The 26,285-nt window shown below is 43.5% G+C and overlaps 1 protein-coding gene across 4 annotated transcripts in view; it reads right to left on the reverse strand.

Annotated features, from left to right (window-relative positions):
- Positions 1-26,285, reverse strand: part of LOC106576644 (non-homologous end joining factor IFFO1) — a 36,682-nt gene that overhangs the window by 8,186 nt on the left and 2,211 nt on the right. For all 4 annotated transcript variants that reach the window (XM_014153895.3, XM_014153890.3, XM_045718757.2 and 1 more), the window contains exons 2-6: positions 18,999-19,059; positions 7,279-7,374; positions 3,341-3,481; positions 3,050-3,237; positions 2,730-2,856 (exon numbers count right to left, since the gene is read on the reverse strand). In XM_014153895.3, coding sequence (XP_014009370.1) covers positions 2,730-2,856; positions 3,050-3,237; positions 3,341-3,481; positions 7,279-7,374; positions 18,999-19,059 — 613 coding nt within the window. The remainder of the gene's footprint in view (positions 1-2,729; positions 2,857-3,049; positions 3,238-3,340; positions 3,482-7,278; positions 7,375-18,998; positions 19,060-26,285) is intronic.

The raw sequence follows: 26,285 nt of genomic DNA on the forward strand, positions 1-26,285 counted from the left end.
GACGGAGAGAGGGGGAGACGGAGAGAGGGGGAGATGGAGAGAGGGGGAGAAGGAGAGAGGGGGAGACGGAGAGAGGGGGAGATGGAGAGAGGGGGAGACGGAGAGAGGGGGAGACGGAGAGAGGGGGAGACGGAGAGAGGGGGAGACGGAGAGAGGGGGAGACGGAGAGAGGGGGAGACGGAGATAGGGGGAGATGGAGAGAGGGGGAGATGGAGAGAGGGGGAGACGGAGAGAGGGGGAGACGGAGAGAGGGGGAGACGGAGAGAGGGGGAGATGGAGAGAGGGGGAGATGGAGAGAGGGGGAGATGGGAAGAAAAATAAATGGAAGTGATAAATTAAAGAGTACGGTGATAGAATGATAGAGAGAGGAGAAAGATTGTGGTTGTTTATGAAGACGTGTCTGTCTGTGTGAGTATTGGTTGTTTATGAAGACGTGTCTGTCTGTGTGAGTATTGGTTGTTTATGAAGACGTGTCTGTCTGTGTGAGTATTGGTTGTTTATGAAGACGTGTCTGTCTGTGTGAGTATTGGTTGTTTATGAAGACGTGTCTGTCTGTGTGAGTATTGGTTGTTTATGAAGACGTGTCTGTCTGTGTGAGTATTGCTTGTTTATGAAGACGTGTCTGTCTGTGTGAGTATTGCTTGTTTATGAAGACGTGTCTGTGTGTGTGAGTATTGGTTGTTTATGAAGACGTGTCTGTGTGTGTGAGTATTGGTTGTTTATGAAGACGTGTCTGTGTGTGTGAGTATTGGTTGTTTATGAAGACGTGTCTGTCTGTGTGAGTATTGGTTGTTTATGAAGACGTGTCTGTGTGTGTGAGTATTGGTTGTTTATGAAGACGTGTCTGTCTGTGTGAGTATTGGTTGTATATGAAGACGTGTCTGTGTGTGTGAGTATTGGTTGTTTATGAAGACGTGTCTGTCTGTGTGAGTATTGGTTGTTTATGAAGACGTGTCTGTCTGTGTGAGTATTGGTTGTTTATGAAGACGTGTCTGTCTGTGTGAGTATTGGTTGTTTATGAAGACGTGTCTGTCTGTGTGAGTATTGGTTGTTTACGAAGACGTGTCTGTCTGTGTGAGTATTGGTTGTTTATGAAGACGTGTCTGTCTGTGTGAGTATTGGTTGTTTATGAAGACGTGTCTGTCTGTGTGAGTATTGGTTGTTTATGAAGACGTGTCTGTCTGTGTGAGTATTGGTTGTATATGAAGACGTGTCTGTGTGTGTGAGTATTGGTTGTTTATGAAGACGTGTCTGTCTGTGTGAGTATTGGTTGTTTATGAAGACGTGTCTGTCTGTGTGAGTATTGGTTGTTTATGAAGACGTGTCTGTGTGAGTATTGGTTGTATATGAAGACGTGTCTGTGTGTGTGAGTATTGGTTGTTTATGAAGACGTGTCTGTCTGTGTGAGTATTGGTTGTTTATGAAGACGTGTCTGTCTGTGTGAGTATTGGTTGTTTATGAAGACGTGTCTGTCTGTGTGAGTATTGGTTGTTTATGAAGACGTGTCTGTCTGTGTGAGTATTGGTTGTATATGAATACGTGTCTGTGTGTGTGAGTATTGGTTGTTTATGAAGACGTGTCTGTCTGTGTGAGTATTGGTTGTTTATGAAGACGTGTCTGTCTGTGTGAGTATTGGTTGTTTATGAAGACGTGTCTGTGTGAGTATTGGTTGTATATGAAGACGTGTCTGTGTGTGTGAGTATTGCTTGTTTATGAAGACGTGTCTGTGTGTGTGAGTATTGGTTGTTTATGAAGACGTGTCTGTCTGTGTGAGTATTGGTTGTTTATGAAGACGTGTCTGTCTGTGTGAGTATTGGTTGTATATGAAGACGTGTCTGTCTGTGTGAGTATTGGTTGTTTATGAAGACATGTCTGTGTGTGTGAGTATTGGTTGTTTATGAAGACATGTCTGTGTGTGTGAGTATTGACCAGACAGTACAACACAGTAGTGTTACACCTGGTACACCTCATGACCAGACAGTACAACACAGTAGTGTTACACATAGCTGAGGTAATCTACTGATGTAATCAGTTAATTAAATTACACTGAGTAAGGCCTTTTTATTTACCTCAGAGTGACAAGACACTGTTAAAAATGTTTCTTCTGACTGGTAAATGGAAAACAGATACTAACTAGTGTGTGTGTGTGTGTCAGTGTGTGTCAGTGTGTGTGCGTGTGTGTGTGTGTGTGCGTGTGTGTCAGTGTGCAGACACAAGCCTCCAGGCATGCAGTCATTAGTGAAAAGCTTTTTGGAGTGTGTGAGTGTGTTGGGGGAACATTTTTTTTTTTTTTTAAATCGCCTGCTAAAATATATTTCCCAGAGGAGTGAAGGTCAGTGCCCTGGGACAGTTTAAACCACTAGCACCACTGAAATCAGACAGCCAGGCCCAATGCCTGTGAGCAATAAACCCTGTTTTCAGCAGGCCATTAGCCCATCCCTCACCCGACTCATCTGTCTAGCTCTATTCAAAACCATTTCCTGGAAAATACAATTGACAATGCTATAAACTGAGTAACTGCGAATACAGAAACAACTGATAAATGTCTATGGGCTGTTGTGTAACCTCTGCAAAAAGATATCCGTACTACTTGGACAAAGGCATTGCACTAAGTTATCGATTTATACTTATGAGAAGTTGAAGGTACTGCTTCCATAGTTCTAACATCAGTTAACCCCATAGAGTTACTATGGAATACCTAAACATCAACATTCTAAAGCGCTCCATACCTCTCCTGGCTGGTGGGTGGTCTCCGGAGCCAGAGTGCATCCTGGGAAGTCCTCCCACAGCAGCAGAGTCTCCTCTGTCTCCTCCCAGGCCAAGCTGTCACAGTCATCTTCAAACTCACACTCCCGCCTGCAACACACACACGTTTGTTTATTAAAGTTTGTTTGGCCTCTGGAGAAACTGCACATGGAAGATTCCTTCTTATCAGTCTAATACCTTTACTATGGTAGAGTATAGACTGTGTAGAAGCTGGTTGTACCTGTAGAAGCCAGATAAGAGAAACTACACATGTAACAAACACCAGTCCTGTAATGTTACTCACAGCTGGTTGAGCATCCTCTGCATTTCCTCGTTGATCTGACTGGCTGACGAGCCACAGAGCTCCTCCTCTCTGGGCAGGCCCCCATCGCTCTCCGAGGTGCTGATAGTCTCATCACCCTCGCTACTGTTGACGGACAGCGGGGTCTGTTTCCGGGGGCGACAGTTGATGGCAGACTGGGTGTTAGGGACCTAGGAGTGGAAAGAGAGACTTAGACAGACACAGACAGACTGACACAGACAGACACCGTCAGAGACAGACAGACACCGTCAGACAGAAAGACAGACAGACTACCTGATACATCTGGATGACATCCTCACAGTTCCTCTGCTGGGCCACGTCACACAGGCGAGCCGTGATGTCGATGCGTCTACAGATGTCCATGTCCACCTTCATGGCCTTCTCCTGGATCTTACTGTCCAGATCAGACATGTTCTACACAGAAAGAGAGATTGTTACGGTCTCCTAGTAACAGTAATCATCCTAACCAGACCAGGAGTGATCTCTGTGTAGAGTGTGAGAAACAGACTAGGGGACCCAGTGGGACAGGAGAATGAACCAGACAATATTGAGAGTGAAAAGGGTCATCGATGAGCAGATGATTTGTGTGCAGTCAGATCAGGACAGTATGAGGCTGTGTGTGTATATGGGAGAAAGATGTATACCAGTTGTTGATGATGGTTCTGTTAGGTGTGTATGGCAACATGAGATGGCGCCGATAGAGATGGCAGCTTCGCTTCAAGTCCTTAGGAAACTGCAGTATTTAGTTTTTTTATGCATTATTTCTTAGTGTTAGCCCAGAAAACCTTAAGTGTTATTACATACAGCTGGGAAGAACTATTGGATATCAGAGAGACATCAACTTACCAGCACAACCAGCACTACAACCAGGAATATGACTTTCCCAAAGCGGATCCTTTGTCTGCAACTCCCAGGGCATTTGAACTGATTCCAGAGGCCAACCCAAAACAACGCCGTCGGAGGAAAGGGTGCCGGAGCGGTCTTCTAGTGAGGCTTCGGATACGCGCATACCACCCACAGCTTCCAAGTATATTACTCGCTAACGTCTAGTCCCTAGTTAACAAAGTCGACGAAATTAGGGCAAGAGTTGCTTTCCAAAGAGATATCCGGGATTGTAACATACTCTGTTTCACGGAGTCCGTACAGCCACAGCCAACGGGATTTTCAGTGCATCGCGCCGACAGGAACAAACATCTCTCTGATAAGAAGAAGGGCGGGGTGTATGTTTCATGATTAACGACTCATGGTGTAATTGTAAGAACATACAAGTTCTTTTGTTCACCTGACCTAGAATTCCTCACAATCAAATGCAGACCCTATTATCTCGCAAGAGAACTCTCCTTGGTTATCGTCACAGCCATGTATATCCCCCTGCAAGCGGATACCAAGACGGTCATCAAGGAACTTCACTGGACTTCATGCAAACTGGAAAGCATATATCCTGAGGCTGCATTTATTGTAGCTGGGGATTTTAACAAAGCTAATCTGAGAACAAGGCTACCTAAATTCTATCAGTATATCGATTGCAGTACAGGAGCGAGTAACACACTCGACCACTGCTACTCTAACTTCTGCGATGCATACAAGGCCCTCCCCCGCCCTCCTTTTGGCAAATCTGACCATGACTGCATCTTGTTACTCCCCTCCTATAGTCAGAAACTAAAACAGGAAGCGCCCGTGCATAGGTCTATCCAACGCTGGTCTGACCAATTGTATTCCACGCTTCAAGATTGCTTCGATCACATGGACTGGGATATGTTCCGGGTAGCCTCAGACAATAACATTGACATATACACTGATTCGGTGAGCGAGTTTATAAGGAAGTGTATCCGTGTACCCACTGTGACTAAAACTTTCCCTAACCAGACACCATGGATTGATCGCAGCAGTCGCTCAAAACTGAAAGCACGTACCACCGCATTTAACCATGGCAAGGCGACTGGAAACATGTCCAAATACAAACAGTGTAGCTATTCCCGCCGTAGCCTTCCCTGTAGCTCAGTTGGTAGAGCATGGTGTTTGCAACGCCAGGGTTGTGGGTTCGATTCCCACGGGGGGCCAGCACAGAAAAAATGAAATGTATGCATTCACTACTGTAAGTCGCTCTGGATAAGAGCGTCTGCTAAATGACTAAAATGTAAAAAAAAAAAAAATGTCAAAAATGTAAGGCAATCAAATAAGCAAAGCGTCAGTATAGAGACAAAGTGGAGTCGCAATTCAACGGCTCAAACATGAGACGTATGTGGCAGGGTCTACAGACAATCAGGGATTACAAAAAGAAAACCATTCCCGTCACGGACATAGACGTCTCGCTCCCAGACAAATTCAAACAACTTCTTTGCGCGTTTTGAGGACAATAAAGTGCCACCAACACAGCCCACTACCAAAGACTGTGGGCTCTCCTTCTCCGTGGCCAACGTGAGTAAAACACTTAAACCTGTTAACCCTCGCAAGGCTTCCGGCCCAGACGGCATCCCTAGCCGCGTCCTCAGAGCATGCACAGACCAGCTGGCTGGTGTGTTTACGGACATATTCAATCAATCCCTATCCGTCTGCTGTCCCCACATGCTTCAAGATGTCCACCATTGTTCCTGTACCCAATAAGGCAAAGGTAACTGAACTAAATGACTATCGCCCGGTAGCACTCACTTCTGTCATCATGAAGTGCTTTGAGAGACTAGTCAAGGATCATATCACCTCCAACCTACCTGTCACCCTAGACCCACTCCAATTTGCTTACCGCCGCAATAGGCCCACAGACGATGCAATCGCCATCACACTGCCCTATCCCATCTGGACAAGAGGAATAGCTACGTAAGAATGATGTTCATTGACTACAGCTCAGCATTCAACACCATAGTACCCTCCAAACTCATCATTAAGCTTGAGACCCTGGGTCTCGACCCCGCCCTGTGCAACTGGGTCCTGGACTTCCTGACGGGCCGCCCCCAGGTGGTGAAGGTAGGAAACAACATCTCCACTCCGCTGATCCTCAACACTGGGGCCCCACACGGGTGCGTTCTTAGCCCTCTCCTGTACTCCTTGTTCACCCATGACTGCGTGACCATGCACGCCTCCAGCTCAATTATCAAGTTTGCAGACGACACTACAGTAGTAGGCTTGATTACCAACAACGACGAGACGGCCTACAGGGAGGAGGTGAGGGCCCTCGGAATGTGGTGTCAGGAAAATAACCTCTCACTCAATGTCAGCAAAACAAAAGAGAGGATTGTGGACTTGAGGAAACAGCAAAGGGAGCACCCCCCTATCCACATCGACGGGACAGTAGTGGAGAAGGTGGAAAGTGAAGGTCCTCGGTGTATATATCACCGACAAACTGAAATGGTCCACGCACACAGACAGTATGGTGAAGAAGGCGCAATATCGCCTCTTCAACCTCAGGAGGCTGAAAAAATGTTGGCTTGTAACCGAAAACCCTCAATAACTTTTACAGGTGCACAATTGAGAGCATCCTGTCGGGCTGTATCACCGCCTGTAACACTAACTGCACCACCCACAACCGCAGGGCTCTCCAGTGGGAGGTGCGGTCTGCACACCGCATCACCGGGGGCAAACTACCTGCCCTCCAGGACACCTACAACACCCGATGTCACAGGAAGGCAAAAAGATCAAGGACAACAACCACCCGAGCCACTGCCTGTTCACCCCGCTTCCATCCAGAAGGCGAGGTCAGTACAGGTGCATCAAATCTGGGACAGAGAGATTGAAAAAGAGCTTCTATCTCAAGGCCATCCGATTGTTAAACAGCCACCACTAGCACAGAGAGGGGGCTGCCTACCTACAGACTTGATATCATTGGCCACTTTAATAAATGGAACACTAGTCACTTTAATAATGCCACTTTAAGAATGTTTACATATCTGGCATTACGTATCACATATGTATATACTGTATCCTTCACTATCTATTCTTCACTATCTGTTGCATCTTAGCCGCTCTGTCACTGCTCATCCATATATTTTATACTTATATATTCTCATCTCATTCCTTTACTAGATTGTGTGTATTAGGTTTTGTTGTGGAATTTGTTAGATATTACCTGTTAGATACTGCTGCACTGTCAGATCTAGAAGCATAAGCATTTCACTACACTCGCAATAACATCTGCTAACCATGTGTATGTGACCAATACAATTGGATTGGATAAGAGAAGGTGCATATTGAGAGGAACTTTGTGGATGTAGACTCACGTTGCTCATGAGGCCTTTGAAGAGCACCAGTTCAGCCTTCAGCTGCTGCACTCTGACAGCCAACTCATCCTGACAGCCCTCACTCTCCTGGAGGTCCTACAAACAAAACACACACATAATCATGAGATGCATGTCCATGCACACAGGTACACGCAGACACACAAACGCACGCAGGCCTGCACGAACACACACACAACCCCACCACTCACACACATCCTGCAAACCAGCTCAGCCCCTACTTTCTGGAAAAGGCCAAATTATAAACTCAGCAACAACAAAAAAACAGCCTCTCACTGTCAACTGCGTTTATTTACAGCAAACTTTACATGTGTAAATATTTGTATGAACATAACAAGATTCAACAACTGAGACATAAATAGAACAAGTTCCACAGAAATGTGACTAACAGAAATGGAATAATGTGTCCCTGAACAAAGGGGGGTCAAAATCAAAAGTAACAGTCAGTATCTGGTGTGGCCACCAGCTGCATTAAGTACTGCAGTGCATCTCCTCCTCATGGACTGCACCAGATTTGCCTGTTCTTGCTGTGAGATGTTACCCCACTCTTCCACCAAGGCACATACAAGTTCCCTGACATTTCTGGGGGGAAATGTCCCTATCCCTCACCCACCAATCCAACAGGTCCAAGACGTGCTCAATGGGATTGAGATCCGGGCTCTTTGCTGGCCATGGCAGAACACTGACATTCCTGTCTTGCAGGAATTCACGTGCAGAACGAGCACTATGGCTGGTGGCATTGTCATGCTGGAGGGTCATGTCAGGATGAGCCTGCAGGAAGGGTACCACATGAGGGAGGAGGATGTCTTCTCTGTAACGCACAGCGTTGAGATTGCCTGCAAAGACAACAAGCTCAGTCCAATGATGCTGTGACACACCGCCCCAGACCATGATGGACCCTCCACCTCCAAATGGATCCCGCTCCAGAGTACAGGCCTCGGTGTAATGCTTATTCCTTCGACGATAAACGCGAATCCGACCATCACCCCTGGTGAGACAAAACCACAACTCGTCAGTGAAGAGTACTTTTTGCCAGGCATGTCTGGTCCAGCGACAGTGGGTTTGTGCCCATAGGCGACATTGTTGCCAAAGATGTCTGGTGAGGACCTACCTTACAACAGGCCTACAAGCCCTCAGTCCTGTGACCTTAATTGCCTACCGTCTGTAAGCTGTTAGTGTCTTAACGACCGTTTCATGTTCATTAATTGTGTATGGTTCATTGAACAAGCATGGAAAACAGCGTCTAAACCCTTTACAATTAAGATCTGTGAAGTTATTTGGATTTTTACTAATTATCATTGAAAGACAGGGTCCTGTAAAAGGGACGTTTCTTTTTTTGCTGAGTTTATATTGAGCATCTCAGGGTAGGGCCAAACAGTAATACATTCTATATTGACCAACTCAGGGTAGGGCCAAACAGTAAAACATTCTATATTGACCAACTCAGGGTAGGGCCAAACAGTAATACATTCTATATTGACCCACTCAGGGTAGGGCCAAACAGTAAAACATTCTATAATGACCATCTCAGGGTAGGGACAAACAGTAAAACATTATACACTGCTCAAAAAAATTAAGGGAACACTTAAACAACACAATGTAACTCCAAGTCAATCACACTTCTGTGAAATCAAACTGTCCACTTAGGAAGCAACACTGATTGACAATAAATGTCACATGCTGTTGTGCAAATGGAATAGACAACAGGTGGAAATTATAGGCAATTAGCAAGACACCCCCAATAAAGGAGTGGTTCTGCAGGTGGGGACCACAGACCACTTCTCAGTTCCTATGCTTCCTGGCTGATGTTTTGGTCACTTTTGAATGCTGGCGGTGCTTTCACTCTAGTGGTAGCATGAGACGGAGTCTACAACCCACACAAGTGGCTCAGGTAGTGCAGCTCATCCAGGATGGCACATCAATGCGAGCTGTGGCAAGAAGGTTTGCTGTGTCTGTCAGCATAGTGTCCAGAGCATGGAGGTGCTACCAGGAGACAGGCCAGTACATCAGGAGACGTGGAGGAGGCCGTAGGAGGGCAACAACCCAGCAGCAGGACTGCTACCTCCGCATTTGTGCAAGGAGGAGCAGGAGAAGCACTGCCAGAGCCCTGCATAATGACCTCCAGCAGGCCACAAATGTGCATGTGTCTGCTCAAACGGTCAGAAACAGACTCCATGAGGGTGGTATGAGGGCCCGACGTCCACAGGTGGGGGTTGTGCTTACAGCCCAACACCGTGCAGGACGTTTGGCATTTGCCAGAGAACACCAAGATTGGCAAATTCACCACTGGTGCCCTGTGCTCTTCACAGATGAAAGCAGGTTCACACTGAGCATGTGACAGACGTGACAGAGTCTGGAGACGCCGTGGAGAACGTTCTGCTGCCTGCAACATCCTCCAGCATGACCGGTTTGGCGGTGGGTCAGTCATGGTGTGGGGTGGCATTTCTTTGGGGGGCCGCACAGCCCTCCATGTGCTCGCCAGAGGTAGCCTGGCTGCCATTAGGTACCGAGATGAGATCCTCAGACCCCTTGTGAGACCATATGCTGGTGCGGTTGGCCCTGGGTTTCTCCTAATGCAAGACAGTGCTAGACCTCATGTGGCTGGAGTGTGTCAGCAGTTCCTGCAAGAGGAAGGCATTGATGCTATGGACTGGCCCGCCCGTTCCCCAGACCTGAATCCAATTGAGCACATCTGGGACATCATGTCTCACTCGATTCACCAACGCCACGTTGCACCACAGACTGTCCAGGAGTTGGCAGATGCTTTAGTCCAGGTCTGGGAGGAGATCCCTCAGGAGACCATCCGCCACCTCATCAGGAGCATGCCCAGGCGTTGTAGGGAGGTCATACAGGCACGTAGAGGCCACACACACTACTGAGCCTCATTTTTACTTGTTTTAAGGACATTACATCAAAGTTGGATCAGCCTGTAGTGTGGTTTTCCACTTTAATTTTGAGTGTGACTCCAAATCCAGACCTCCATGGGTTGATCAATTGGATTTCCATTGATTATTTTTGTGTGATTTTGTTGTCAGCACATTCAACAATGTAAAGAAAACAGTATTTAATAAGATTATTTCTTTCATTCAGATCTAGGATGTGTTGTTTAAGTGTTCCCTTTATTTTTTTGAGCAGTATATATTGACCAACTCAAGGTAGGGAAAAACAGTAAAACATTCTATATTGACCATTTCAGGGTAGGGCCAAACAGTAAAACATTCTATATTGACCAAGTCAGGGTAGGGCCAAACAGTAAAACATTCTATATTGACCATCTCAGGGTAGGGCCAAACAGTAATACATTCTATATTGACCATCTCAGGGTAGGGCCAAACAGTAAAACATTCTATATTGACCAACTCAGGGTAGGGCCAAACAGTAAAACATTCTATATTGACCATCTCAGGGTAGGGCTAAACAGTAAAACATTCTATATTGACCAACTCAAGGTAAGGAAAAACAGTAAAACATTATATATTGAGCATCTCAGGGTAGGGCTAAACAGTAAAACATTCTATATTGACCAACTCAGGGTAGGGCCAAACAGTAAAACATTCTATATTGACCATCTCAGGGTAGGGACAAACAGTAAAACATTCTATATTGACCAACTCAAGGTAAGGAAAAACAGTAAAACATTATATATTGAGCATCTCAGGGTAGGGCCAAACAGTAAAACATTCTATATTGACCAACTCAGGGTAGGGACAAACAGTAATACATTCTATATTGACCAACTCAGGGTAGGGCCAAACAGTAATACATTCTATATTGACCAACTCAGGGTAGGGACAAAACGTAAACATCATATTTTATCTTTATAAATCTTGACTCAAATCGCACTTCAAATCCAAAGTACAACAGTATAATCTGTCCATGATGATTATATATTCTTTACAGTGTAAGGATAGATGTTCTTACCCTAAGTCTTACTACAAATCCAAAGTACAACACACAAACATACAGTACATACACACAGATTATACATTGACAACCCTGCCTACTTAATCTCATGAGTGCCTTGGATTATATTGTTGATCTAATTCTCCCTCTTTTCTCTGAAGTATTTGATTCCGTAAACTACTAGCCATAATATTTTGCAGAACTTCTTCCTGAGATATGTCTTGACATAAAAGTTGATTGTGTCTGTGGTGCAAATGAAATAGGGTAACTTGACTTGACTCATCCCTGAGTGTTTCTTTGTGTAACTCTTGTACATTGTTCTGCATGGATAGTTGAATGTAAAGTGGAACTTTGCTGCATGCCATGTGGTCTCCTGTTGGCTCAACAGAGCCTGTCTAACTGGGTTAGGTAGATGTCCCCTGCAGTTGCATCCTCACACATCCGCACACACAACAAACCTGAGAAACCAGAGCCCCACCTGGCTCAGCTACATATGCTCACCGATGGCAAGATGGCGCCGACAGACATGGCAGCTCTGCTTCTAGCTCCTTAGCAACTTTGCAGTATTTTGGTTTTTTTTGTGTTATTTTTTACAAACGGAAAGAACTTTTGAATATCATAGTGGTGGTAACTCACCAGCATTACGACCAGGAATAGGACTTTCCCAATTTGGAACCTTTGTTCGTAACCCCCAGGGCATTTGAACTTATCCCAGAGGCTGCTACAAGACGCCGCTGTCGGAGAAGAGTAGACTTCAAGTCTGACTCAGGAGGCGTGCACACCATCTACCGGTTCCGAGGATATTACTCGCTAATGTTTAGTCCCTGGACAATAAAGTATACGAGCTCAGGGCGAGGATCTCCTCCAGAGAGACATCAGGGACTGTAACATACTCTGTTTCACGGAATCAAGGCTCTCTCCGGATATACTGTCCCAGTCAATACAGCCAGCTGGGTTCTCAGTACATCGCGCACACAGGAATAGAGAACTCTCCGGGAAGAAGAAAGGCGGGGGTGTATGTTTCATGATTAACTACTTATGGTGTGATTGTGATAATGTACAGAACTCAAGTCCTTTTGTTCATCAGACCTAGATTACCTCACAATCAAATGCCGACTGTATTACCTACCAAAATAATTCTCTACAGTTATGGTCACAGCCGTGTACATTCCCCCTCAAGCCAATACCACGACGGCCCTTAAGGAACTACACTGGACTTTGTGCAAACTAGAAACCACATATCCTGAGGCCGCATTTATTGTATTTGGGGATTTTAACAAAGCAAATTTGAAGAAAACGCACCCGAAGTTCTATTAACACATTGACTGTAGTACCCATGCTGCTAAAAACCACATGACCACTGCTACTCCAACTTCCGCGACATATGTGGCAGGGTCTACAGACAATCACGAATTACAAAGGGAAAACCAGCTACGTCGAGGACACCGACGTCTTGCTCACGGACAAGCTAAACACCTTCTTCACCTGATTTGAGGATAACACAGTGCCACCAACACAGCCCACTCCCAAGGACTGTGGAAGTGCACTGCCCGCACTTCAAGGACATCAACCACCTGAGCCATGGCCTGTTCACCCCGCTATTGTCCAGAAGGCGAGGTCAGGATGATAGCGGGGTAAACAGGCCGTGTCTCGGGTGGTTGATGTTGTAGATTATCTTTTTGGCCTTCCTGTGACATCAGGTGTTGTAGGTGTCCTGGAAGGCAGGCAGTGTGCCCCCGGTGATACGTTGGGCAGACCGCACCTCTGGAGAGTCCTGTGGTTGCGAGCAGTACACTTCTGGTCACAAGACGCAGGCCTCCTTATTGTCCCTAGAATTTCCAAGCAAACAGCTGGATGCAGGGCTTTCTCCTATGGAGCTCAATTTTTATGGAATGGTTTGCCTACCCATGTGAGAGACGCAGACTTGGTCTCGACCTTTAAGTCATCTCTTCAGTAGGTCCTATGATTGTGTGTAGTCTGGCCCAGGGGTGTGAAGTTGAACGGAAAGGCACTGGAGCGACGAACCGCCCTTGCTGTCTCTGCCTGGCCGGTTCCCCTCTCTCCACTGGGATTCTCTGCCTCTAACCCTATTACGGGGGCTGAGTCACTGGCTTACTGGTGCTCTTCCATGTCGTACCTAGGAGGGGTGCGTCACTTGAGTGGGTTGAGTCACTGACGTGATCTTTCTGTCTGGGTTGGCGCCCCTCTCAGGTTCGTGCCCTGGGGGAGATCTTCGTGGGCTATACTCAGCCTTGTCTCAGGGTAGTAGGTTGGTGGTTGAAGATATCCCTCTAGTGGTGTGGGGGCTGTGCTTTGGCAAAGTGGGTGGGGTTATATCCTGCCTGGTTGGCCCTGTCCGGGGGTATCATCGGACAGAGCCACAGTGTCTCCCGACCCCTCCTGTCTCAGCCTCCAGTATTTATGCTGCAATATTTAGTGTCGGGGGGCTAGGATCAGTCTGTTATATGTGGAGTATTTATCCTGTCTTATCCGGTGTCCTGTGTGAATTTAAGTATGCTCCCTTTAACTCTCTATCTTTCTCCCTTTTCTCTCAGAGGACCTGAGCCCTAGAACCATGCCTCAGGACTACCTGGCCTGATGACTCCTTGCTGTCCCCAGTCCACCCCAGTCCACCTGCTGCTGATCCAGTTTCAACTGTTCTGCTTGCGGCTATGGAACCCTGACCTGTTCAATGGACGTGCTACCTTGTCCCAGACCTGCTGTTTTCAACTCTCTCTCTACCATACCTGCTGTGTCTAACTCTGAATGATCGGCTATGAAAGCCAACTGACATTTACTCCTGAGGTGCTGACCTGTTGAACCCTCTACAACCACTGTGATTATTATTATTATTATTATTATTATTATTATATGACCCTGCTGGTCATCTATGAACGTTTGAACATCTTGGGTATGGTCTGTTATAATCTCCACCCGGCACAGCCTGAAGAGGACTGGCCACCCCTCAGAGCCTGGCTCCTCTCTAGGTTTCTTCCTAGGTTCCTGCCTTTCTAGGTAGTTTTTCCTAGCCACCGTGCTTCTACATCTGCATTGCTTGCTGTTTGGTGTTTTAGGCTGGGTTTCTGTATAGCACTTTGTGACATCGGCTGATGTAAAAAGGGCTTTATAAATAAATTTGATTGATTGATTGAGTACAGATGCATCAAAGCTGGGACCGAGAGACTGAAAAACAGCTTCTATCGCAAGGCCATCAGACTGTAAACTAGCCATCACTTGCCGGCTACCAACCGGTTACTCAACCCTGCACCTTCGAGGCTGCTGTCCAATATACATAGACATGGAATCACTGGTCACTTTAATAGATGTTTACATACTGTTTGACTCATTTCATATGTATATACTGTATTATAATCTACAGTATTTTAGTCAATGCCACTCTGACATTGCTCATCCTAATATTTATACACTACCGGTCAAAAGTTTAAGAACACCTACTCATTCAAGGGTTTTTCTTTATTTTTACTATTTTCTACATTGTAGAATAATAGTGTAAACATCAAAACTATGAATAACAAATATAGAATCATGTAGTAACCAAAAATTGTTAAACAAATCAAAATATATTTTATATTTGAAATTCATCAAATAGCCAACCCTTGCCTTGATTACAGCTTTGCACACTCTTGGCATTCTCTCAACTAGCTTCAGTTGGAATGTTTTCCTAACAGTCTTGAAGGAGTTCCCACATATGCTGAGCACTTGTTGGCTGCTTTTCCTTCACTCTGCGCTCCGACTCATCCCAAACCACCTCAATTTGGTTGAGGTCGGGGGATTGTGGAGGCCAGGTCATCTGATGCAACACTCCATCATTCTCCTTCTTGGTAAAATAGCCCTTACACAGCCTGGAGGTGTGTTGGGTCATTTTCCTGTTGAAATACAAATGATAGTCCCACTAAGCGCAAACCAGATGCAAAGGCATATCGCTGAAGAATGCTGTGGTAGCCATGCTGGTTAAGTGTGCCTTGAATTCTAAATAAATCACAGACATTGTCACCAGCAAAGCACCCCCACACCATAGCACCTCCTCCTCCCTGCTTTACGGTGGGAAATACGGAGATCATCCTTTCACTCACACAGCGGTTGGAACCAAAAATCTCCAATTTGGACTCCAGACCAAAGGACAAATTTCCACTGGTCTAATGTCCATTGCTCGTGTTTCTTTGCCCAAGCAAGTCTCTTCTTCTTATTGGTGTCCTTTAGTAGTGGTTTCTTTGCAGCAAAAAGGCCTGATTCACACAGTCTCCTCTGAACTAGAGGTTGACCAATTAATCGGAATGGCCGATTAATTAGGGCCGATTTCAAGTTTTCATAACAATCGGAAAACGGTATTTTTGGAAGCCGATTTGGCCGATTTTTTATATATATATTTTTAGACCTTTATTTAACTTGGCAAGTCAGTTAAAAACACATTATTATTTTCAATGACGGCCTAGGAATGGTGGGTTAACTGCCTTGTTCAGGGGCAGAACAACAGATTTTTACCTTGTCAGCTCGGGGATTCAATCTTGCAACCTTACGGTTAACTAGTCCAACGCTCTAACCACCTGCTTTACATTGCACTCCACGAGGAGCCTGCCTGTTACACGAATGCAGTAAGAAGCCAAGGTAAGTTGCTAGCTAGCATTAAACGTATCTTATAAAAAACAATCAATCAATCATAATCACTAGTTACTTACACATGGTTGATGATATTACCAGTTTATCTAGCCTGCCCTGCGTTGCATATAATCGCTTAGTTACACGTTGCTCCAACCATAGACATCAATGCCTTTCTTAAAATCAATACACAAGTATATATTTTAAAACCTGCATATTTAGTTAATATTGCCTGCTAACATGAATTTCATTTAACTAGGGAAAATGTGTCACTTCTCTTGCAACAGAGTCAGGGTACATGCAGCAGTTTGGGCCGCCTGGCTCGTTGCGAACTGTGAAGACTATTTCTTCCTAACAAAGACAGCCGACTTCACCAAACGGGGGATGATTTAACAAAAGTGCATTTGCGAAAAAATCACAATCGTTGCACGACTGTACCTAACCATAAACATCAATGCCTTTCTTAAAATCAATACACAAGTATATATTTTTAAACCTGCATATTTAGCTAAAAGAAATCCAGGTTAGCAGGCAATATTAACCAGGGGAAATTGTGTCATTTCTCTTGCGTTCATTGCACGCAGAGTCAGGGTATATGCAACAGTTTGGGCCGCCTGGCTCGTTGCGAACAAATTTGCCAGAATTTTACGTAATTATGACATAACATTGAAGGTTGTGCAATGTAACAGGAATATTTAGACTTAGGGATGCCACCCGTTAGATAAAATACGGAATGATTCCATATTTCACTGAAAGGAAAAACGTTTTGTTTTCGAGATGATAGTTTCCGGATTCGACCATATTAATGACCAAAGTCTTGTATTTCTGTGTGTTATTATATTATAATTAAGTCTATGATTTGATAGAGCAGTCTGACTGAGCGGTGGTAGGCAGCAGCAGGCTCGTAAGCATTCATTCAAACAGCACTTTCGTGCGTTTTGCCAGCAGCTCTTCGCTGTGCTTCAAGCATTGCGCTGTTTATGACTTCAAGTCTATCAACTCCCAAGATTAGGCTGGTGTAACCCATGTGAAATGGCTAGCTAGTTAGCGGGTGCGCGCTAATAAAGTTTCAAACGTCACTCGCTCTGAGACTTGGAGTAGTTGTTCCCCTTGCTCTACATGGGTAACGCTGCTTCGAGGGTGGCTGTTATCGATGTGTTCCTGGTTCGAGCCCAGGTAGGAGCGAGGAGAGGGACAGAAGCTATACTGTTACACTGGCAATACTAAAGTGCCTATAAGAACATCCAATAGTCAAAGGTATATGAAATACAAATCGTATAGAGAGAAATAGTCGTATAATTCCTATAATAACTACAACCTAAAACTTCTTACCTGGGAATATTGAAGACTCATGTTAAAAGGAACCACCAGCTTTCATATGTTCTCATGTTCTGAGCAAGGAACTTAAACGTTAGCTTTCTTACATGGCACATATTGCACTTTTACTTTCTTCTCCAACATTTTGTTTTTGCTTTATTTAAACCAAATTGAACATGTTTCATTATTTACTTGAGGCTAAATTGATTTTATTGATGTATTATATTAAGTTAAAATAAGTGTTCATTCAGTATTGTTGTAATTGTCATTATTACAAATAAATAAAAATCGGTCGATTAATCGGTATCGGCTTTTTTTTGGTCCTCCGTTGTTGAAAAATCATAATCGGTCGACCTCTACTCTGAACAGTTGATGTTGAGATGGGTCTGTTACTTGAACTCTGTGAAGCATTTATTTGGGCTGCAATTTCTGAGGCTGGTAACTCTAATGAACTTATTCTCTGCAGCAGAGGTAACTCTGGGTCTTCCATTCCTGTGGCGGTCCTCATGAGAGCCAGTTTCATCATAGCGCTTGATGGTTTTTGCGACTGCACTTGAAGAACTTTCAAAGTCCTTGAAATTTTCCGTATTGACTGACATTCATGTCTTAAAGTAATGATAGACTGTCATTTCTCTTTGCTTATTTGAGCTGTTATTGCCATAATATGGACTTGGTCTTTTACCAAATAGGACTATGTTCTGTATACCACCCCTACCTTGTCACAACACAATTTATTGGCTCAAACGCATTGAGATGGATAGAAATTCCACAAATGAACTTTTAATAAGGCACACCTGTTAATTGAAATGCATTCCAGGTGACTACCTCATGAAACTGGTTGAGAGAATGCCAAGAGTGTGCAAAGCTGTCATCAAGGCAAAGGGTGGCTATTTGAGGAATCTCAAATATAAAATATATTTTGATTTGTTTAACACTTTTTTGGTTACTACATGATTCCATATGTGTTATTTCATAGTTCTGATGTCTTCACTATTAATCTACAATGTAGAAAATAGTAAAAATAAAGAAAAACCCTTGAATGAGTAGGTGTTCTTAAACTTTTGACCGGTAGTGTATATTTCTTAACTCCACTCTTTTACTTTAGATTTGTGTGAATTGATGTGAATTGTTAGATATTACTGCACTGTTGGAGCTAGGAACACAAGCATTTCTCTACACCCCCAATAACATCTGCTTAATATGTATGTGACCAATAAAATGTGGAAGTAGGACGTACAAATGACTTTCAGATGTAACTGTCTGACAGGGACCAACGGTGCCATTTTGGGGAGTTGATATTGTTGCTGTAATTCACACATACTGAATGTGTGTAAGTAGCTACACCACTTCCTCAAATAGTTAACCATTTGGCTGTTTGATCATGACAGTCAGCTGCTTTCTATAACACGTATGACGAACGTCATGGGAGGAGCATCTAACTAGTAGGTTAGGGATTTATACATAGCCTACAGTACAATTACGTTAGCTGTTTATAAACATACTATATTAGGTTAGTGGTTTGCACACTATTCAACCAAGCTGTTTCACACAAGCAATTGTATTAGGTTGTTTGGCATGCGTCAGGGCAATGTGAAACGTGTCAACACCGCCAGAACCTCAGACACAGCGTCAGAGACAACACTGCGCTTCTGGCCCCGCGCCCTAACTTACTGTATAGATCAGTGAGGAGGGCCTTTGTGTCTACAAGCATTGAGCTCCTAAACATTTCAATGTAATGTCTTGTTGTCATGTTTGATATGTTGACACGGCTTTGTTCGTGTCCCTGCAAAGTGTAACAGAAAGAGAGGATACATTTACCCCCTATGTATCAATCAATAAGAGAGGCCGGGCACACACACTGTTACCTCCTGTAGGTCTTCCATCTTCTGCTGCATGTCCACTCTGACAGTGTACTCCTCCTCCCACCTACACAACAAAAAGTAATGTGAAGTAAATGACACAGCAAAATGGCAACATCATAATAATAACTATTAACTGTGTGTGTGTGTGTGTGTGTGTGTGTGTGTGTGTGTGTGTGTGTGTGTGTGTGTGTGTGTGTGTGTGTGTGTGTGTGTGTGTGTGTGTGTGTGTGTGTGTCTGAAACCCCTGGTCCATGAATCTGGGCCCCAGGGTCAGACAGCACCATCCATCTAGTGAACAGTAATCTCATTAAAAGCCTGTACAGTTGACATGTTAGAACTACGATGGCTGATTCAGTGACTCTACACACCACACAGACCCCACTGCACAGCACTGCCATTTATAGAATTGCTACTTAAAATGTACAATACTGCGACATGTCGGAGTCTTTACCAAACTGCTCTTAAAACAAATAGGAGGTTATATAGTGTACAGGGAGGCGTTTTTTTGTGCCATTGTGCACACTGTTGGGATTGAGATAGATGGGTAAGGTGAGAGTGAGGGAGAGGGAGAGAGCGAGGGAAAGATGAGCTGAGCTCTCTTTGGAAGCCACCTCCCTTTTCCAGCAATCACAGCCTGCCGTGCAGAGTATACCGCATTGCAGATACTAGGTGGAGGGGAAGGCGCATGGCCGCATGCAGTTGGGGAGAGAGAGAGGAAGAAAGAGATGATGTGGGGGAAGGGGCTTGAAGAGAGGAGAGTGGAGTTGGCAGTGGAGAGCATGCGAGAGAGAGAGAGAGAGAGAGAGAGAGAGAGAGAGAGAGAGAGAGAGAGAGAGAGAGAGAGAGAGAGAGAGAGAGAGAGAGAGAGAGAGAGAGAGAGTGAGAGAGAGAGAGAGAGAATTTGGTATAGATCAGACATAACCTAACCCACTCTAATCAATTCATTAAAACAGGAACATTTCCCATCTGGTTGGAAATAAATAGGGAAATGATCTCAGAGAAAATGGTTGTCCTGTGTGGTACCTATATCTCCCCACACATGAATGATGACAGCTTCTCCATCCTAGAGGGGGAGATCAACCCTTTCCAGGCCCAGAGACATGTACTAGTCTGTGGCGACCTAAAGCCAGAACCCGACACTCTTAGCAGACAGGGAGACAAACACCTACTTGGAGGTGACAGTATTCCCTCCCCAATATGCCCCCTAGACACAGCTGACAAAACAACCAACAAAAACAGGTCACAACTCCTGCAGCTCTGTTGCATGCTGGGTCTAGACATAGTCAATGGTAGGCTTCGAGGGGACTCCTACGGTAGGTACACCTACAGTTCATCTCTTGGCAGTAGTACTGTAGACTACTTTATCACCGACCTCAACCCAGTGTCTCTCGAAACGATCACAGTCATCCCACTGACACCCCTATCAGATCACAGCAAAATCACTATCTTCTTGAACAGAGCAATACTCAACCAAGGCATTGAAGCTGAACAAACTACATGCTTTTAAGAAATGCTATAGATGGAAGGAGGGTAGTGTAGAAACCAAAAAACGATTGGCCAACAACAAATCCAATCCCTCCTAGACAATTTCCAGGACAAAATGTTTCCCTGCAATAGTGAAGGTGTAAACGTGCAGTAACACTATATTTGATCTATCAGCTAACATATCAAATTTAAATTCAAGCAGAATACCTAAGAAAACTAACAATGAGAAATGGTTTGATGAAGAACGCAAAAACCTAAGAAAGAAATTGAGAAACCTATCCAACCAAAAACACAGAGACCCAGAAAACCTGAGTCTACGCCTTCACTATGGTGAATCACTAAAACAATACAGAAATACACTACAGATAAAGAAGGAACATCATTTCAGAAATCAGCTCAATGTAATTGAAGAATCCATAGAATCAAATCACTTCTGGGAAATTGGAACACACTAAACAAACAACACAAAGAGCTATCTATCCATAATGGAGCTGTATGGATAAACCACTTCTCCAACCTTTTCAGTTGTATAACAAAGAACAAACATATACATGATCATTTACGAAACTTAGAATCAGCTATTAAAGACTACCAGAACCCACTGGACTCCAATTACATTGGATGAGCTACAGGCCTGTGGTGTTGATGGTATACTAAACTAAATGATTAAATATACAGACCACAAATTCAAATAGGTTATTCTTAAACTCTTCAACATTATCCTCAGCACTGGCATCGTCCCCAATATTTGGAACCAAGGTCTGATCATCCCAATCCACAAAAGTGGAGACAAATTTGACCCCAATAATTATAGTGGAATCTGCTTCAACAGCAATCTCTGAAAATTCCTCTGCACCACCATCAACAGCAGACTCCATCATTTCCTTGTATACACCATGCACACCCTTAGTGACAAACGAACCAAAATAAAAGCAAAGTCTTTTCATGCTTTGTTGATTTCAAAAAAGCTTTTTGCAAAGGCACTAGAACAGCCTGCAGCACCAGGCCTCACAAATAAAAGGTATACTGTTTGCAGATGATCTGGTTCTTCTGTCCCCAACCAAGGAGGGCCGAACGCAGCACCTAGATCTTCTGCACAGATTCTGTCAGACTTGGGCCCTGAAAGTGAATCTCAGTAAGACAAAAATAATGGTGTTCCAAAAAAGGTCCAGAAGCCATGACAACAAATACAAATTCTATCTAGATAGTGTTGCCCTAGAGCACACACATAGTTATACCTACCTCGGCCTAAACATTAACACCAACGCTAACTTCCACAAGGCTGGGAACAATCTGAGAGACAAGGCAAGAAGGACCTTCTACCCCATCAAAAAGAACATAACCCTTGACATCCCAATCAGTAATAGAACCCATTGCCCTCTATGGTTGTGAGGTCTGGGGTCCACTCACCAACCAAGAATTCACAAAACGGGACAAACACCCAATTGAGACTCTGCATGCAGAATCTTGCAAAAAATAACTTTGTGTGCAACGGAAAACCCAAAATAATGCATGCAGAGCAGAATGAGGACTATACCCACTAGTTATCAAAGTGCAGAAAAGAGATGTTCAATTCTACAAACAACTAAAAGAAAGCGACGCCCACACATTACATCACAAAGCCCTCACCTACAGAGAGATGAACATAGAGAAGAGTCCCCTCAGCCAGCTGGTTCTGTGGCTCTGTTCACAAACACAAACAGACCCACAGAGCTCCAGGATAGCAACACAATTACACCCAACCAAATTATGAGAAAGCAAAAGGATAACTATTTGACACACTGGAAAGAACCAACCAAAAAAACCGAGCAAATTGGATTCACTTTTTTTTTTATTTCACCTTTATTTAACCAGGTAGGTCATTTGAGAACAAGTTCTCATTTACAACTGCGACCTGGCCAAGATAAAGCAAAGCAGTGCGACACAAACAACACAGAGTTACACATGGGGTAAACAAACGTACAGTCAATAACACAATAGAAAAATCTATATACAGTGTGTGCAAATGTAGTAAGATTAGGGAGGTAAGGCAATAAATAGGCCATAGTAGCAAAGTAATTACAGTTTAGCAATTAAACACTGGAGTGATAGGTATGCAGAAGATGAATGTGCAAGTAGAGATACTGGGGTGCAAAGGAGAAAATAAAAAAAAATATATAAATAAATAACAATATGGGGATGAGGTAGTTGGGTGGGCTATTTACAGATGGGCTGTGTACAGGTGCAATGATTAGTAGTAAGGCTCTGACAGCTGAATGCTATTTGGCCCTAAACAGAGAGTACAAGAATACCTGACCACTGTGACTGACCCAAAATGTACAGACTCAGTGAGCATAGCCTTGCTATTGACAGAGACCCCCATAGGCAGACCTGGCTATGTGCATAATGCACACAAAATGAGGTGGAAACTGAGCTGAACTTCCTAACCTCCTGCCAAATGTACGACCATATTAGAGACACATATTTCCCACAGATCACACGGACCCACAAAGAATTTGAAACAAATCAAACATTGATAAACTCCCATATCTGTTAGGTGAAATACCACAGTGTGCCATCACAGCAGCAAGATGTGTGGCCCGTTGCCATGAGAAAAGGGCAACAAGTGCAGCACAAATAACATTGTAAATACCACCAATATTTATGTTGATTTATCTTCCCCTACAACCATATGCACATTGACATAACACTGTACATAGCTGATAATACAGTATAACACAAAAACATTTAAAAATATTTTTCAAAACTTTGAGTGCAATGTTTACTGTTAATTTCTAATCGTTTTTGGTGACATTGTTTTATGTCTTCTCACTTCTTTGTTTACTGTTTGTCTCACTTGCTTTGGCAATGTAAACATGTTTCCCATGCCAATAAAGCCGCATTTGATTTGATGAGAGAGAGCAAGAAAGACAGAGACAGAGAGAGGTGGAGGGAGGGATGATAATACAGGACAGAGCAAGTCAGGAAAAGAAGGGAGGAGACAGTAAGAAGGGTACAGTGGTGTAAAGTACTTAAGTAAAAATACTTCAAAGTACTATTTAAGTAGTTTTTTGGGGTAACTTTTACTTCACTACATTCCTAAAAAAATGCATGTACTTTTTATTCCATAGATTTTCCCTGACACCCAAAAGTAATCGTTACATTTTGAATGCTTAGCGGGCCAAAAATGGTCCAATTCATGCACTTATCAAGAGAACATCCCTGGTCATCACTACTGCCTCTGACCTGTCAGACTCACTAAACACAAATGCTTTGTTTCTGAATGATGTCTCAGAGGTCGACCGATTATGATTTTTCAACGCCGATGCCGATTATTGGAGGACCAAAAAAAAAACGATACCGATTTAGAATATATATATATATATATATATATATATATATATATATATATATATATATATATATATATATGTAATAATGACAATTACAACAATACTGAATGAACAATGAACACTTTTATTTTAACTTAATATAATACATAAATAATATCAATTTAGTCTCAAATAAATAATGAAACATGTTCAATTTGGTTTAAATAATATAAAAACACAGTGTTGGAGAAGAAAGTAAAAGTGCAATATGTGCCATGTAAAAAAGCTAATGTTTAAGTGCCTTGCTCAGAACATGGGAACATATGAAAGCTGGTGGTTCCTTTTAACATGAGTCTTCAATATTCCCAGTTAAGAAGTTTTAGGTTGTAGTTATTATAGGACTATGTCTCTCTATACTATTTGTATTTCATATACCTTTGACTATTGGATGTTCTTATAGGCACTTTAGTATTGCCAGCCTAATCTCGGGAGTTGATAGGCTTGAAGTCATAAACAGCGCAATGCTTGAAGCACAACGAAGAGCAGCTTGCAAATGCAGGAAAGTGCTGTTTGAATGAATGCTTACAAGCCTGCTGCTGCCTACCACCGCTCAGTCAGACTGCTCTATCAAATATCAAATCATAGACTTAATTATAATATAATAAACACACAGAAATTCGAGCCTTAGGTCATTAATATGGTCAAATCCAGAAACTATCCTTTCGAAAACAAAACGTTTTTTCTTTCAGTGAAATACGGAACCGTTCCGTATTTTATCTAACGGTGGCATCCCTAAGTCTAAATGTTCCTGTTACATTGCACAACCTTCAATGTTATGTCATAATTATGTACAATTCTGGCAAATTAATTCCGGTCTTTGTTAGGAAGAAATGATCACACAGTTCGCAACGAGCCAGGCGGCCCCTGACTCTGCGTATACCCGGAGGCCCCTGACTCTGCGTATACCCGGAGGCCCCTGACTCTGCGTATACCCGGAGGCCCCTGACTCTGCGTATACCCGGACTCTACTTGCACTGAATACAAGAGAAGTGACACAATTTCCCTAGTTAATATTGCCTGCTAATATGCATTTATTTTAACTACATATGCAGGTTTAATAAATAGGTTCATGGTTAGGTACATTTGTGCAACGATTGTGCTTTTTCGCGAATGAGCTTTTGTTAAATCATCACCCGTTTGGCGAAGTTGAAGTAGGCTGTGATTCAATGATAAATTAACAGGCACCGCATTGATTATATGCAACGCAGAACACGCTAGTTAAACTAGTAATATCATCAACCATGTGTAGTTAACTAGTGATTATGTTAAGATTGATTGTTTTTTAAGACAAGTTTAATGCTAGCTAGGAACTTACCTTGGCTACTTGCAACCACAAGGTCCTTTTGATGCTGCATTCGGTAACAGGTGGTCAGCCTGCCACGCAGTCTCCTCGTGGATTGCAATGTAATCGCCATAATCGGCATCCAAAAAGGCCGATTACCGATTGTTATGAAAACTTGAAATCGGCCCTAATTAAATCGGCCATGCCGTAGAACGACCTCTAGTCTGAGTGTTGGAGTGTGCCCCTGGCTATCTGTACATTTACAAAAACATGAACAATTGTGCCATATGGTTTGCTTAATATAAGGAATTTAAAATTATTTATAATTTTACTTTTGATAGTTAAGTACATTTAAAACGAAATGCTGGGTGACTTTCACTTTTACTTGAGTAATTTCCTATTAAGGTATCTTTACTTTTAATCAAGTATGACAATTGGGTACTTTTTCCACCACTGGAGGGGTATGACAGAACTAGCCAATGAGAGAGCGGGAACAATGAATAGCATATGAATGGATAGATGGAGAGAACAAGGGACAGGGCAGGGGAAATGGAGTGGAGGAGAAGAGTGGAGAAGAGGGAGGGAAGGCGGTGTATCTTATACTGAAACTACCTTCTTGAAGTGAATTAATAGTCCTGTGGGTTTCCCTCTCTCTATGTTTTGCCTGCAGGTAGATTTAACTGCATTACTACAACAACAGACTCATGACAGAGAGAACATTATTTCACTACACTGAAGGCCTAAATCACATCTATGACTGTACAGTACGGATGCTATCAGATATATGGATGTCTGAAGGTGAGACAAGCCTGGACTTGACTCACTTGGAGGTGGCAGTAAGGTCACATGCCTCATGAAATCACAATAAACAAAACAGCCACAAACACACACTTGTCCCAGGTCCTCCCGATCACAAACCAATCCCTGACCCTACCCAGCCTTCCTAATGGGACATACATGCTTGTCTATCACCTTACATTCATTGGGCATTTTCGCTGAGATATGTTTATCCAAATCAACTTATGGTCATACCTTCAGCATAGACCATGTCTATGTGACCTGTGCAGCGTGAATCGAAGCCTCAGCCCTGCTGTTACTAGTGCCACAAATCAGCGGTCTGGGTACTAGTTCTGTCACAGAATACAAACTGCA

This window comes from Salmo salar, chromosome 05, assembly GCF_965601325.2.
Source record: "Salmo salar chromosome 05, fSalSal1, whole genome shotgun sequence".
NCBI lineage: Eukaryota > Metazoa > Chordata > Actinopteri > Salmoniformes > Salmonidae > Salmo > Salmo salar.